This window comes from Histomonas meleagridis (genome assembly GCF_020186115.1).
Source record: "Histomonas meleagridis strain 2922-C6/04-10x chromosome Unknown contig_123, whole genome shotgun sequence".
NCBI classification, from domain to species: Eukaryota; Parabasalia; order Tritrichomonadida; family Dientamoebidae; genus Histomonas; species Histomonas meleagridis.
In genome coordinates, this window is record NW_027150762.1 from 92,798 (window position 1) to 109,291 (window position 16,494).

At 29.2% G+C, this 16,494-nt stretch overlaps 5 protein-coding genes across 5 annotated transcripts; 2 read left to right on the forward strand and 3 right to left on the reverse strand.

The window, feature by feature from the left end:
- Positions 1 to 1,824: 1,824 nt before the first annotated feature.
- On the reverse strand, positions 1,825 to 5,166 carry GO595_001260 (uncharacterized protein; the record flags this gene model as incomplete). Its single annotated transcript, XM_067914039.1, has 1 exon — positions 1,825 to 5,166. One exon carries the CDS (start codon positions 5,164 to 5,166, stop codon positions 1,825 to 1,827), a length of 3,342 nt encoding a protein of 1,113 aa, XP_067778560.1.
- Positions 5,167 to 5,336: 170 nt separating this feature from the next.
- GO595_001261 (sec1 family domain-containing protein 1) lies at positions 5,337 to 6,551 on the reverse strand (the record flags this gene model as incomplete). Its single annotated transcript, XM_067914040.1, has 1 exon — positions 5,337 to 6,551. One exon carries the CDS (start codon positions 6,549 to 6,551, stop codon positions 5,337 to 5,339), a length of 1,215 nt encoding a protein of 404 aa, XP_067778561.1.
- Positions 6,552 to 10,831: 4,280 nt separating this feature from the next.
- Positions 10,832 to 11,845, reverse strand: GO595_001262 (uncharacterized protein; the record flags this gene model as incomplete). Its single annotated transcript, XM_067914041.1, has 1 exon — positions 10,832 to 11,845. One exon carries the CDS (start codon positions 11,843 to 11,845, stop codon positions 10,832 to 10,834), a length of 1,014 nt encoding a protein of 337 aa, XP_067778562.1.
- Positions 11,846 to 12,464: 619 nt separating this feature from the next.
- Positions 12,465 to 13,037, forward strand: GO595_001263 (uncharacterized protein; the record flags this gene model as incomplete). Its single annotated transcript, XM_067914042.1, has 1 exon — positions 12,465 to 13,037. The coding sequence occupies one exon, from the start codon at positions 12,465 to 12,467 to the stop codon at positions 13,035 to 13,037; it is 573 nt and encodes a 190-aa protein (XP_067778563.1).
- Positions 13,038 to 13,773: 736 nt separating this feature from the next.
- On the forward strand, positions 13,774 to 16,470 carry GO595_001264 (vacuolar protein sorting-associated protein 11-like; the record flags this gene model as incomplete). The annotated part of the gene is made up of 1 exon (XM_067914043.1): positions 13,774 to 16,470. One exon carries the CDS (start codon positions 13,774 to 13,776, stop codon positions 16,468 to 16,470), a length of 2,697 nt encoding a protein of 898 aa, XP_067778564.1.
- Positions 16,471 to 16,494: the final 24 nt, after the last annotated feature.

Below are 16,494 nucleotides of genomic sequence, written 5' to 3' on the forward strand. Positions count from 1 at the left end.
CAAAACAAAAACTGTAATAAAAATACAAATTATATATTTTATATGTGAGATGATTAACAATAATATTTTATTTTATATTAGGAATTTATTTGTTACATTAGGTAGAAATTTAAATTATTTTTTTATTTGCTGTGTATATGAAGATAAAGATGTTCATTTTAACAATCAAAAAAAGTCAAAATTTATTTTAAAGATAGTAATACCTTTTTAGATAAAGAAAGACTTTATGATTTAAAATTGATCAAAATTCTTAATAGGTACAAATGTTTGCGTATAGATGTCAAATGTTTTCTCTCATCAAATTTAAAATATATATGTAACAACTATAAAAATATTAAGAAAGATTTTTTATTTTAAAGAACATATATCAAAAATTTTGTTTTAATTAAATTTTTCATTTATTTTCAATTTGATCATTTTTAAGTTCTTTATTTATGATTCTGGATATTATTTTATTTACCTGACTTGCCCTTCTGATGAATTCATCAAAATCAAAACCAATATAATGAAAAGTAATATTCCTTTTATGATCAAAAAGATCGGATATATTTTTTATATATACATTAGATGTAACATTTTCGAATTCCACAATACAATAAAAAGGATTAATTGAAATATATCTTAATTTACGCAGTAATATTACTGAATTATTAATTTTTAGAGCAAGAACCTTTTCATTCTTTGTTTTATTACGATGTATTACAAGATCTTCATAAGAATTATTTTCCTTTAACATAATATCTCTTTTCGTAATAAATTTTTGAGAAACATTTATAGCAGTTCTTTGACATAATCCCATGGCAAACAAAACAAACATCGAAAGTGATATAAGAAAAATAAATTCAAAAAATAAAATCAATTGAATTTTTCAATTTGATATTTATCGTTTCTTTATATAATTATATATAGTAAAAATAATCAACCTTAAATAAAATTTTAATTAATCAAACTTATATGATTTTTGAATATGGCTTAATGTTTTTTATAAAATATTTTTATACACTTATAAAATAACTATTAATTTATACCAGCAATTTCTAAAATTATCTTTTGAGCTTTAATCAATGAAGAATTTAGGGGGAAAAAAAATACATAACATTTTTATTGTTTATATACACATTAGATTTTTAAATAAATATATTCAATATCTTTAAAGATATGTTTAACGTAACATAATTATATAACTTTCTTTGAAATAAAGTTTATGTTTTTACACGCTAGATAAACCCCTTTAAAGGGGTTCCCGTTGAAAAAGTTGAAATTTAATTGGTGTTCCGCTCGGATAAAAAAATAATCATTAGTAGACACCATGTTGTGTATAGCTGACAAGTACCAACACCGTTCTATACAAGAATCATTTCGTTTCAATGCACCTTGATCGGTGCCTAAATTGAGAACATATTTGGTTCAAATTAGCGGTTTTCGATCACTTTGTATACAAATTCAAACACTTTTCAGTTATCTTGTTTTTTTAACGGGCAAATAGAAAAAATTAGAATTATTTTTTTCAACAAAAATAATTGAGAGAAGAGAGTATGTTTCACCAATTATTTTAATTTTAAAAAAATGATACTTACATCTCATTGTCTCATAATAAAAAAAAAAAAAAATAAAGTTGAAGAAAGTGTGAAACAAACTTCAGTTTTTTGAATATAAATCCGATGACTTTTCATTCATTTGATTCTATCGTTTATCTTCGATCCTTTTTCACTGATGAAACACATTCCGAAATGAATGCGATGAATACGAAATTTCATAGCATTAATCAAAGTGCTGTTGCACATTTAAATAAACATATAAAACGGTTCCAATTCAATTGTTTACTTACGACGTTCCGTCCGCGTTGAGTTGGCTGTATGCGTAGTTGACCGATCTTGTTGGGAACGAGTCCTCTACGATTGCGTATTCCATCTTCATCACCCTCGGGTACATATCCGCGAGAATTGTCATAGCCCTAGCAGAGTCATTCAGCTTCTTATTTTTCCTCATTGTTACAATTTGCGCCATTACTGAGAAGAAGAGCAAATATCCGTTGTGAATGTTCTGTGTTGTTAGCACAGTTGGCTCGAAGAACAATTGCAACTCATGAATCAAAGCCTTTGTAGCCAAAGGTAACAAATGCATATTACCAGTTATTGTATCATAATTCGAAATATATTTACAACGGTCCCATCTTTTGCTTATAAAGTTTAACCCCAAGAAGAAGAAGAATTGGTTTACGTTTCTTAAAGGGTTATAATTATTTTTACAAATAATTTCTTCGATGAAAGTTAAATCATTTGTGTCACCTGATATCATTTCACAGATTAATGCTTGTTCTGCAGATTGGAATTGTTTAATTCGATATACTGATGCATCAATGATATTCTTAATACCTGGCGATGATTCATTTGATGCTTTACTCATTTCTTCACGTAATAAACTTCGTAATTGTAAACATATCCCTAATATTAATAACTCTTTACATGACGTTTCAATACCACCTTTATTTGTGGGCATATCTTGTGGTAATGCATCACGTTTATTAAAGTCATCTAATAATTGTTCAATGTTCTTCATATCAGTAAATACTTTAAAGATTTTCATCATAGCTTTAGCTGATCGATGTGTTAATATTCGATCTAATCGATATCCACCATGTAAACCTAAGTTATGGATCATATAATAAAATGCTTTTTGTGAAAAGAATAATGAAATATCATTATTAACATCTGGATTATTATTCCAAAAACCATGTAACGTAGGTAAATATAAACTATGTTCCCATCCTTCTTTTAAGAATGTACCAAGTTTTTGTTCTAATTTTGTGATTAAATGTTGATTCTTTGCTTCTAATGTGCTTTGATTCTTGTTTTCTTTGGGCATGATAAATTTATTGGTTCCATCTAAATATCGGACTTGTTCATTAAATAAATGACTATCTTCTTGTGAAAATGATTCTAAGATTCGACATTGAAACATTTGTCGTGGAAATGATGAACCTAATGATGCAAAGAACGTCCATAAATGTTGTGTAGCTGCTGAAAATGACATATCTAATGATGATGGATCAGGTGCTTCTAATGGGAATAAAAATGATGCTAAATTCTTCGTGATACAATTACTAAAGTAATCCGCTGTTCGATCAATTTTATCAAATAAAACGACATGTTGTGGTATACGACTACAAAATTGTTTAACTTGATTAACTTCAAATAATGATAACGTTTGTTTCTCAGCTAAATTACGTGACATACCTCCATGAATAGCTAATGATTTAAGTTTACTTGTAGTGTTTTCATTATTACTATAATCATGTGTTTGTAACCCAATATAAATTGCGGATGAATTAGAATTAAATCGTGAACATAAGAAATCATTTAATCGTTGATATAATTGTGATCGTAATTTAGCAAATAATTCATTAAGTCGTCGAACTTCTAATAATAATTGACGTAAACATAATAAATCACGACTAAAGAATGTAAATAAATGTAATAAACTTGGTCCTAATGATAATGGTATCTTCGGACTTTTAACTATTGTTAAAAAGACTCCAGAATGATTCCATAATGTTTGTAATGGACAATAATTTAAAAATGTATTAATCGGTGATTGTGCAAACATACAATGCATTCTAATTGTAGTTAAATGTTCAAAGATCGGATCAATAAATGATACTCTTTCTCGAGTTTTAATATCATTAAATATTCTTAAGTATCGTCCATGCGTTAATAAGAATCCAGTGAATTCATATCGAATACCTTTATCATAATCTTCTAAATCAATACCTTCTAAACCTAATGCTAAATCATCAATAAGTTTAGCTAAGTCATGTTCTTTAGATTTACCAATTTGACTAAAGATTGAAGGGTTTAATTGTTTTTGTAAGAATTGTAAATCAATTGTAGCTAAGTTAAAGACATAAAATCTTCGTAAATCTTCTTCATAACGATCAATTAAATCAATGACTTCCATTAACACACATAATAATTCCATTCCTTCTGTTTGAATGTCATCTTTATTCTTCTCTTCTTCTGCATTAGCAAAATAAATATCTAATTCATAATATGCTAAACTTGATAAAGCTATAACATGATTCATGATAAATGGTAATTGATTAGGATCAAATGAAGCTATGTTTAAACAATCTTGTAATAAAAAGGTTACATGCATCATACGTTGGATATGTGATGTAGTAAACTTTTGTCGTGCATTCTCTGATGCATTATCAATAACTCGTGATGGAATAATGTTTTGTTTTGATAATGATACAAATTGTTGTAATGGCATCTTAAATGTTCGTGTGATATAGACATATGGTGATTCTGTAATTACTGCTTCAACTATAAGTTCAAAACATTGATTGGATTTGGTGTTCTCAGGAAATGCAAATAAAAAGAAAAATAAGACTTCCTTCAATAATGAAATATGTTGTAATATAATATATTCATCACTAACTAAGGTCGATTCTGGGGATGATGATGGTCGACTAAAGATAGATAATGAGTCCCAATCAATAAGTGGAAAAGTGCCGAATAAACGGGCGATAAAAGTGCCAACTGCACTTGATAAACGGGCCATTTTGCCTGAAAGTAATGGCATACGATCATGAATAAATTTAAATGGATCTTGAGAACATAAGATCATGAATTGAGTTGTCTTTTGCATGTCGGATTTAAATTGTTCAAATTGTTTGACATTTGTTTGAGTATTAATTGTTGCTGTAATATATTTTATAATTGGATGAGCTTTAATAAAAACTACTGTCTTACAAAATTGTACAAAGATTTGACAACATCTAACTGTTAAATATTGATTCCAACGCATATCTAAATCTTTAACATATGATAACATTAACTTAAGTTGATGCTCAGTAAACGTACAAAATTGATATGCATACTTAATAAGTTGCATTGGTACGACTAAATCATTTTGAATTGACTTTAAAAAGGTTTGAATTGAACTTCCTGATGGTGGCTTTGGTACACCAGCTGGGTTAGTAGTATAAGCATCACAATATGAATCAAGGAATTTAACCCATGTTTTCCCAGAACTTGATTCAAAAGCATTTCCAATAGTAGTACCAGGAGCTGTCATAGAATGAAAGATCTCTAGTTTCGAGGTCAGTAGATCTATATGACTGTAAAGGATTTCTAAATCATCAGTTCTCCCCGAAGCTGCCATTTCTTGGAATGTGGATGCCGACGGTTTTTTATCAAAATTTGAACAATTCTAGGTGTTGTAAACCACATAAAAGTTGGAATAGCTTTGAATGGTTTAGGATGTTTTGTATAGTTTATTTTTTACATCAAGTAACTGTAATTCTATTTGTGGACAATCGAAAAAATTCAACATTAATTGCCGAGCTTTTTCATCATTTCCATGAAATCATCAGGTCGAACTAGAGAGGTACATCCATACGTTATCTCTAAGTTATTTCTTTTCCCTAAATTTTGTAACCCATTATATTCTACATAACTTCCAGGACCAATTACAAAAACAAAAACACTTCCAATAGGGCTGGGCTCCGTTTTACCTGTTAAAGGATTCCTTAGGATATACCCTTCAATAGATTCTTCGATAATTTTTCGTACTTTTTCAACAATTGGAAGTTTTTCTGCAACTGCACTAGAATCAAATTGTGAGCCAAATTCACCAACTTTATTTAAGAGTCTACCAACATATCCTTTATTTTGATGTTGAATGATCTTAGATCGTTCAAAATAATTATTCAAAAATTCTAATGATTCACCAACAATTTCTTCTACTCGTTGAAGTTCATTATGTGGTATAACGTCACAAAGGAATGCAATAGAAGCACAACGAAGACGATCTGATTTTTCTGGAATACTTTGAAGTGTTTCAATTAATTTATCAAGAGTAACACCGGCATTAGAAATCATGTCTTCTTCGATCTTAAAAAGAGTATCTGCTTTACGGGCTTTAATTTTGTTAAGTAACGAATCTCCAATTTTTGTATGAGATTTTAAGGATAACTGTTGATGTGAAAGTTCTGGTAGGTTTGAAATAGCGCCACTAAGGTCATCTTCAATAGCACCATATCGATTAATAAATCCTTTAACTTCTTGTCCAATTCTTTCTGCAACTGTACCAAATACTTCCATTCTATTTTCATTCCAAAACTTATCAAGATCACAATCAAGGTCATACATCTTCCCATCTATATTAACTTCATTTTTGGTAATTCCGAAATTGTCATGAATTAATGCTTGATAAGTACTTGGATGTAAAAGGGGACCAGCATAATCAAGAGAACGATCAAGAATTATAAGTAACGGAGGCTTGACATTAGTGGTTTTACTTCTCCTACTGCCCCAAAGTTCGAAGTTTTTCGCGAGCGGTTCAATTTGGACGCAAAAAGTGTCAGCGACGATACGCGAAATTTCGTTTTCTTTTGGGTAAAGAACGCGTGGAATCTCACCAAATGTAAGGAAAACAGAAACAAGACCATTACTGATTTGTTTGAGTGAACTTTGAGCTCTTTCATCAGTTGTACGATAACCAAATATATCAAGCATGGAATTATCTTTCTCAAATAGTGTGAACATATTTGGATCAGTTGAGGAAAAGTCTATGAATTGATCAAAAATTGAATTAATACAATCACCATTACTTTTTTTGGATACTTTTGATGCAAATAATTCAAGAGAATCTGAGGAAATTGGTGAAATAAAGTTTACATCGATTTTGCTATATTTTGGGGTTTCACAATCTTCCGAAATTAGATCAAGATTTTCTTCAGTCGGTTCAACAAAGTAAATAGCTGAAATATCGGGAATTGGTTCTCTTTTTGCTTTTATATGTGCAAAATAACATACCCCTACTTCAAGAAGTCGTGCTACTTTCATAAGTGTTGTTAATATATAAAGTCCATGATCATCATAAATTAGAACTTTCCACCCAAGAGAAACTCGATGATCTGTAAGAGAAAATTCTTCATTTGAATTTAGAATTTTTTGGATTAACTCTCTTTGTCTAGTTCTTAGCATATTTTTGGTTTTGACTATCTCTGTTCGTTTATTTTGACCAACTGACCAATAAATGAGTAAAAGAACACACTGATATGTACATAAACATTTTTATTCATTTATGAAAAAAGAAATTTCAATTTTCCGAAGTTGCTTGATTCTTAAAAAATTACAAAAGGATTACAAATCATTTGCTAATTATTTAATCTTAAATATTTATGTTAAATAAAATGTTAAATCGCATATTAATTTAACAATGAATACGAATTTATGTAAATGTTTTATTTATTATATGAATAAAATAATTCAAATTATTTGATTCAATCATAGCGATTGTTATAAGCTTATAACAATAATAGGCTTATTAAAAAAGAAAAACATTGTTACACATATTTAATTCTTTTTAAATTTAATTATAAAAACAATTGTACCATAATAAATTCATTTATAAAATTAGCTTCATAAGAAAAAGATATTGATTTTTAATTGGAATTCCATTTTTAAATCATAGATATCATTTAGTGTGTGATATTGAATTTGAAAATATATTTATTAGTAAACGATAATCAGCATATTATTGTTTTTCCTTGATGGAATTCATTTATTAATCATAAACTTGATAATTTTTCCAAAATAGTAAGTTTAAAATTCATTATATTATTATAGAATAATATCCTCATTTCAATTTCATTTTTAAATTCATTTAGACAGTACAAGAGAATATTAATAAAATGAAAATAAACATTTTCTAGTAAAATAAACAATTGTGGTTATTATCATTAGCACGATGAGCACCCTTATCCTTTTTAAAATTTTCACAATCGATAAGAATTTTAACAACATCAGGACAATCCAATGAAGATGCTAACTTAAGAGCTGTATTAAAATATCAAAAGAAATTCCAAAAAATTAATTAAAAATTTGTATAATTTAAAAAAACTTTTTTTATAAAGTATGAATATCTTTTATATTTAAATCAATTCCTTTTTGTTCAACTAAGATTTTAACAATTTCAGTATTTACAAAAATTCCAGCTGAATACATTAGAGCTGTTTTGAATTTTTCAAGTAAACACCAATTAAAAATTTTTAACAAAAGAATGTAATAATATACATTGAGACAAGCAAAAAAATATTTTGAATATTAAGTTCAATTCCTTTATGATTGACAAGTAATTTAACAGCATCTATGTTAAAATTTTTGCATGCACATATTAGAGCTGTATAATAAACTTTAAGGAAAAACCAACTATTTTGATAAAGCATCAAAAAAAATTATTAAACACCAAAATTTTTATAATAAAATCTTGAATATTAACATCAATTTTTTTATGCTCAAGTAGTAATTTAATTGATTTTATTGAGTCATAAATACATGATAACATAAGAGCTGTTGCATATGAAAGAAAAAAATTCCAAAAATTGAAAAAATACAAATTTTAAAGATAAAAAACTTCCGAAAAATAGGGAAAACATCTTTATAAAAGAATTTACCATCATTTTGAGTATGAATTTTTTCACAAATTAACGTGTGATCGAAATCATGCTTATAGTCAGAATCAGAATAAAATAAATGATATAAATTTTATGTAAGAAATTGGAACATAAAAGAAATGAAAAAAACACTTAAAAAATCAAATTTACATGTTTTGCATTAACATTAATTTCTTTATGTTGAAGTAATAATTTAACTATACTAAAATTATTATATATACAAGCATACATTAATGCAGTCATAAATAATTTGATTTAAAACCAAATTTTTAATAAAAACAAAAAATTTACCAAAAAAATTTTGATTTAATCACACAAACATTTTTAGCATTTACATCAATATCTTTTTGTTTAAGAAGCACTTTAATAGTTTCTAAGCCACCACAGATAGATGCAATAATAAGTGGTGTTTGAAATATTATAAAGAAATCTTAAATCATTAAAATAAATATATTTATATAAAATAAAGAAAAGTCGAACGAATTAACATCAATCATTTTTCTATTAAGTAGTATATCAACAATTTCAGATCGATTATTACCAACTGCATCAAAAAATAGTTCAAATTTTACAAAAAAATTTTTGTTGTGGTTGATGATTTTATACATTTTTGTTGGAAAAGAAATTCAATTATTTCTGGATTTTCGAATTTAATGTAAGAAAATATTTTATCGAAGTTGTAATTATTTTTATAATATTTTTGTAACAAATAAAGATTACCATGAATAATACAAGTATTAATTCTAGAATTAGTAATTTCAATATCTTCATCTTCTAAAGATTCTTCTAAAAATGATAAAATTTCATAATTACTATATTGAATACATTTATTTATTAACTCACCTAAATCATTAATTTCAATAATTTTATTATCATAAAAATAATGAAAAATATAATTTCTATGAAGTCTAATTGCTGTTTCATATATATATTTCAATGATGAATGATTTTGTTCACATAAATGAATGATTTCAGTATTAGCTCCAGCAACTGCATATTTACCTGTGTTTATCATATTTGCACCATTTATAAGTAAATATTTAAAACATTTAACAGATCCAAAAAATGCAGCATAATCAATTAATGTAACATATTCTTCATTAATGAATGAACATCTTTCATAAAGTGATGGCTTAATTTTCTGGTTAAAATCAAATTCTGTTTGTGATGCAATTTCTTGAAGTTTTTCGATTTCATCATTTCGAATTATTTTTGATATTTCATTTGGATTAATTCCTTCTTTAATTAATTGCTTATGAAGTTCCCAATCATTTTTTGAAAGTTCATCATAATTATCAATAATAAAATCGTCATAAGACCTTTTGTTAAAATTATAAGTTGGCCGAATTTCTTCTTTTGTTTGATAGTGGATAAAATATGAAGATTGATCATTATTATCACAGTTTACTTCCATCAAATTTTGTTCAAGAAGCTTACCAAGAAAGTAGTTGGGTTGCCTAATATGGAGAAGGCAATTGTGCAAAATATCAATTATGTTAGGATTATTTTTCCCAATCAATTCTTCTTTGGTTTGAATCGTTTTTAAATAGTCTATATACAAATTTACTTCTTTCATGCTAGATTCAAATGCAGCAATCACTAAAGTGATAACTATCATATTAAATGAATATGGTGAGCTTTTGTCAAAAAAATTCATTGTAGAATCTACAGATGCCTGGACATTGGATTCATTCAATTCGAATATAATACGCTCTATTGAATTTAAAAACATATATTTTTTGTTTTTCATGATTTTGATAAAAAAATAAAAATGCGAATTAACGTCTTTTTTATGCGTTGGTCAAATTTTTCAATTAACATTACGTTGGGCTAAATGCTGAGAGAAAAATTCAATATAGCTATATCATATGAATTCGTTTTTGGAAAAAAATCACTGAAATATGTTTTAAGTGAAAGAGGCTGAACACATTGGGTTAGAAGAAGAATTTCTAACTATGTTTAATGATAAGATTGATTCTGCCATAGCATATCTCCATTTCTTCCTATTAATTTAAATCCCCCATCTTTATGGTTAAATGAGCGTTCAAATTTATCAAAGATTAATAACGATCATCATCATAGCAAAATTGGTTGCAACCAATTCTAAATTTCCCATAAATAAGCAATTAATTAATGAAAAAATTTATACGAAAAATATTATAGGAAAATATGAAAATAGAATATACTTATTAATGTATTTAGTTTTTCATTATAATCTGATTATAATTTTTCTAGTTTGTTGTTCTAAATTTCTTAGTTAAAAATTCGACAATACAAATGATATATTACAGATATAATTTACTGGCATTAATAATAAATAAATGAAAAAACATTTAATCCGTCTGCTAAATGCAAAGTTAGTTTGCATTATGCATCTGCAAGAAATGAACCAATGCCAATTGCAAACAACCAAATGGGTTCGTTTTCAAACCAAGCCTCAATTTCGATTTCATTATCGCCCACTTTTCTGATCATCAATTTTTGATTTTTATCACTCCCATATAAAACAGCGTTTTTCACTGAATCAAATGCAAAGTGGCCACCAAAGTCATATATTGGCTTACCATTTGGACTTAATGGAGGATTTTGTGATTCCATCTTTTCCGGGGTGCCCTGTTTCGGTTTCAAAAATTCGATTTCCAGTTTTCTCGCTGTATCAGCGGGCCATTTCGGTGGAGAAAAGCGCGCTGCAACCTCCATTTCGCCGGTGCTCTTGTTTTCTAAGAAAAAGTCTTTTACATTATTTTCAACATTTATTTCAGCATCTGGCTTAGACGATAAATGAACATCAGTACCTTTGTCAATAAGAATTTTGGAAGGTGAACTGGATTTACATTTTGCAGAAAATAATGCTTGTGAATTTTCTTCGAACGTAAAAAAAATTCTTGTTCCTTTGATGGAAGTGACTTTTTTCCGTTTGACTAAATAGACAGGCCAGTTAACAAAACGCCTTTTTTGGAGATTGTTATTGGGCTCTGGTTGTTTTTGTTGTTTTTCAATAGAATTATTGGGAATCACCTGTGATGGTGGTTTTGGTTCTGATTTCTCTTCTTTAGGAGTAACAGAATCATTTTTGTGTTGAACATTTTCTTGTATTGTTACTTTTTTCTTTGTGATTTGTATTTTTGGATCTGACTTTTCTGATGACGAAGAAGAACTTGTTGAGTAAGAATCCGAAATTTCTATTATATCTCCAATAGGTTGCTTTTTTTTAACAATTGGTGAAGGTCTAAATATATTTGCTCTTTTGATATTTACTTGAATAATGTCATCTTCTTCTTCCTCACTTTCATATTCTGTTTCTTCCTCGCTTTCTTCCTCACTTGAATCAGAAAAATCTATTGTGTAAAGATTCGAAGCAGAAGCTTTGTGTGATCGCATTTTAAAGTTTCATGTCAAATGTCATTTTTTGTGTTTCTTGCGACAAATGAGAAAATCAATAAAAAAAAATATTGTTACCAAAGCTGTTGATAATGTTTCTTAATAGCAAAAACATTAAGTATTAACATTTAATAATTCATTATTATGATAAAATTTAATACTAAAATTATTATTTAATTATACATTCTGCTTGCCGATTCTAACTCAGCCTTAAGCTGTTTGAGATATGTTTCTTCAGACCTTAAATTATTCCATTCATCTTTAATAGGATCAATATTTTCAACTCTTTCTTGCAGCTTTGCATTTTCATTTTCAAGGTCTTCAATTTCACTTCTAAATTCACTTAACATTTTTTCTAATTGTCGAATTAAATTTTCAAATTCTTTTTCTTCAGGAGTTTGTGGAATTTGTTGTAATTCCCAAAATTTTTGTGATGCTTCGGTATAAAGATCTGCATATGATTTTTTAGGGTATGCATTATTTCTTCTTCCATTCATTTTGAGTTCGTTTATAATTTTTTGGGTTCGGGTGACCGTTAAAAACCAAGTAACGTCTTTTAGACCGCCAAAAGAAACCAATGACACTTTTTCTCTCAAAATTGAGAACTCTGGCTAATTTCATGGAGTTGAATGAACAAGTTGGCGTTTCCCAAACAGATCTTAATATGATATCTGCTGATGATGTAGCTGTCCTTGCAATGGGGCAATATTTCGATGTTTTAAGGAAGGAAAAAGGAAATAATCCTGACGCCTCTCCTCTTGATATCGAAATTTTAATTATCTTCAAATATATGATGGTTGCAGTTTCAAATCCTATTGAATCATTACGGAAGGTTGGTTTAATTGCCTTTGATGATCATATTTGTATTAATTGTAACTTTCTTTGTCCATATATCTGCTCATGTCGTTCCCGTGTCAATAATTCGTTAAAGCGTATAGGGTGGAATGTTGTTGCTACGCCAAATCCTCAAAAATATGCAATTTTAGAACCACTTGTTACACGTGCAGATGCACGAAATTGGACAATTCGGACAATACCACCAACATCAAAATTATATTCTTTTTTAAAGGCAAACAAAATTGTACAATATCTTCCCGCCAAAAACAGAATAGAAGGAATTTTACCAAACACAATGTTAACAAATGATCAAATGGAAATTTCTCCCAACATTGCGCAAATTAGTCCGCAATAAAATTATATTTTTTTTTTAGTAAACGTCAATTTATTTTTTACTTAAGTAAATCATATTATGTTCAAATTTCAACAAAATGAAATAGATTTTTTCCTTATTAAAGCATACAGATAATACGATATTTCTAGAAATATTGAATTCAATAATCCTTGGATTATTATTAAATATTAAAACACTTTGTTGATAAGAGATTTAAATTCCATCTTGATGAGCATGCTCAAAAGATATCGAGTTGAAGAAATTTTCAGAATTGATTTTGATGTTTATCGATTCATTTGTCAATCAACAAAAATATATGATGGTTGATAAACGTGAAGAGTTACGTTTCGATCCATGGAAATTATTTGTTTCTCTTTATGGTTACATAAATTTTAAATAGTTTATATCATTCAGCGTTGTTTTGGGAAAACCTTAAGAATTCGAGTTCTATGGTATTTTTGCTCATGTGCAAACATTCGCTTAAATCAAGTACGTATTTTAGATTTAATTATTTATGATTTTTTGAATAATTTCAATTTTAAATTTGATCGTTTCTGAATAATTTTTCATTTTTTGTATTAACTGAGATAACCTTAACATAAGCTTCATCAGGTTTCATCATTCATGTAAGGAAAAAAAATATTAAATTTTAATTTTGCATAAATGCTTATGTTGCACGTTTACGCTGAATCCCTTCAACACTTTTCATACAACTATCGGAAAACCATTGAAAATTAGCAGTTTTCTGACAAAGAAAATGGAACCTAACACAGATTCCGAATTCCGACCCTGGACAGCATACCGTTTCTTCAATGTAAAACCTGATGCTTTTTCCGACAACCCAATTGAAGACCATACCTGTATTGATTCAGGTCATGGTTTAATCTGTTATGGAAATGATTCTGAGGAAGGATTTCCTCTTATAGTTTTATATGATGGTCAAACTGAGGACCCACCCACCATTACCATTCCAAAGAAATCTAAGATAAAACTAATTCGTGTTGCCACATACCTCAATGTATTACTTGCCTATTGCAAAACAGAGAATTCACACAACTTTTATCTTTATACTACGAATGATCCTATTCAACAAAGAGGTATGATTAGCATTAAAACCTCCAAAATCCCAGTCATTGATTATATCTCAGTTTCACCCAAGATCAAACGTTTTGCCATCAAAGAAAACGACCGTACTCTTTGTCTTTATGAACTTCCTTATACCAAGAAGAGTACTGGAACACTAATTACAACACCAGATATTATAACCAATCATCTTATGGTCTCCGATTATCAACTACAACGTATAATCTATGTCACCACCACTGCGCAAGTCCTTGCCTATTATCGTCTTGCCCGTAAGAAGATTTCCAAGCCATACATTCTTGATGAGAAAGGATGTCGCCCAGGCTTTTGTTCCACAGCGAGTGACGGCCGCCTAATTGTTATTCGCGAGACCATTGTTAGTATCTACAAGGACAATTCATTTTATACCTCATTTCAGATCGACCAAGTTCCACGTCTAATGCGCTGGATGAAGAATTCTTATTTAATCTGTTGTTTTAATGTCCCTAATTCGACCTCTAGTGTCCGAATTTATAATCCTGAAACACATGCGACATTTGGCCGATGTTCAGATGGTGATCATGTCCAACAAATTCTTATCGAATGGAACTCAGTTATCTTAATGTTGGACGACGGCTCTGCAACTAAACTCACAGAGTCCAACATGCAAGAAAAGATTCAACAACTTATAAACAATGAACAATTCGATGTCGCGTTAGTTGTTGCTTCATCACAACAACTCGGCTCGAGTTTAATCTGCGAAATCCATCGCCAAAGAGGCGATTCATACTTTGCGAAGCGAATGTATCACGAAGCGATTGAAGAGTATAAACTTACGATCGGACAACTTGAAGCTTCGTATGTCATCACACGATTCATTGATCCGCAACATGCCGAATATCTTGTTGACTATTTAGAAGCGTTAAGTGAGAAACATCTCGAAACAAAACAACACACAACATTACGATTTAATTGCTACACAAAGTTAAGGAAACAAGATAAGTTACGTGCGATCATCGATCAATGCCTTCGTGACGCAGAAGAAAGAAAAGAGCCTTCGTTCGACTTGGAGACGGCTGTACAAGTTTTGTGTTTAGCGGACTTTAATGAAGACGCGTTGAAGATTGCGCGCGCATATAAAATGCACTCGACGTATACAAGAATGTTATGGGAGAAACATGACTACCAAGGAATATTCGAATACTTACAAACAGTCGAAACAAACATCGCTTTGATGATATTGAAGAAATATGGAAGTGATTTGATGCAATTCTTTAATGAGGAAATGAGAAATGAGTTAATAGAATTCTTAATAATGTGTTGTCATACTGGTTTAAGAGCAAAACCGGACTCAAATGAAAAGAAAAGAATTAACCCGGATGACATTGTAAGAGTTTTCATCACATTCCCTGAATATTTGTATACGTTTTTGACAAAATTAATCGCAAAATTCAAAACAACCGAACAAATTGAATTGGTTACACAAAACACTTGGAATACCGTTATTGAGTTGGCGGTTACTTTGAACCACCCCGAAGAAGTTGAACGTTATTTCGCTATGGCTAACGGTCGTTTCGATTCTGAACAATTATTGTTAATGTTTAAGGCTGAAAAATGTACTTATGGATTATTGTTGTTATATGATCATTTGAAATATTATCAAGAAATTATTTTGATTTCAAGTGATGAACAAATTCCTGATAATTGTGCAAAATATGGACCTTACGACGAGAACGTTTATCGATTAGGTTTGGAGATTCTATCGGTACACAAAAATTCAAAACAACTGGAAAGATTGGTTCAAATTATTACCGATACAGACGCACTACCGTTCTTGGCGGTTTTCCAAATCCTCAGAAAATTTGAATTCGCTACATTCAAAACATTGAAAGTGTTGGCTCAGAAGACGTTTAGGACCCGCCAAGAAAACATCAAAGAGCTTTACCAAGAATACAATGCTTTAGAAGAATATGTAGTGCAAAAAGAAGATCTTACATTGGAGTTAACATATAACCATTTCATAGCAAAGCAAATGAGATGTGATGGATGTAAAAATGCAATCGATCTCCCAGTTAAACATTTCTTATGCGGTCATTCATTCCATTTAAGATGTTTAGGTGAAGATCTAACAAAATGTCCGGTCTGTAAAGAAAGACAAGAAAAAATTGTTCAGGCGAAAGTTGATTCTTTGAAGAATTCAGCTAACTACCTCACTAAGAACCTCCCAACCGAGAAGAACAAGTACCGCTTCTTGGATATTGTTAGTAATGCACAAGATAACTTTGCTTCACTCTCATCTCTGTTTACGACAGACGTAATGTATCCAGATGACGAAGATGAAACAAAGCTGAAAGAGGCAGACGAATTACTCAAACAATATACATTGCAGTAAAAATCAAACATGTGAAAATTTTAA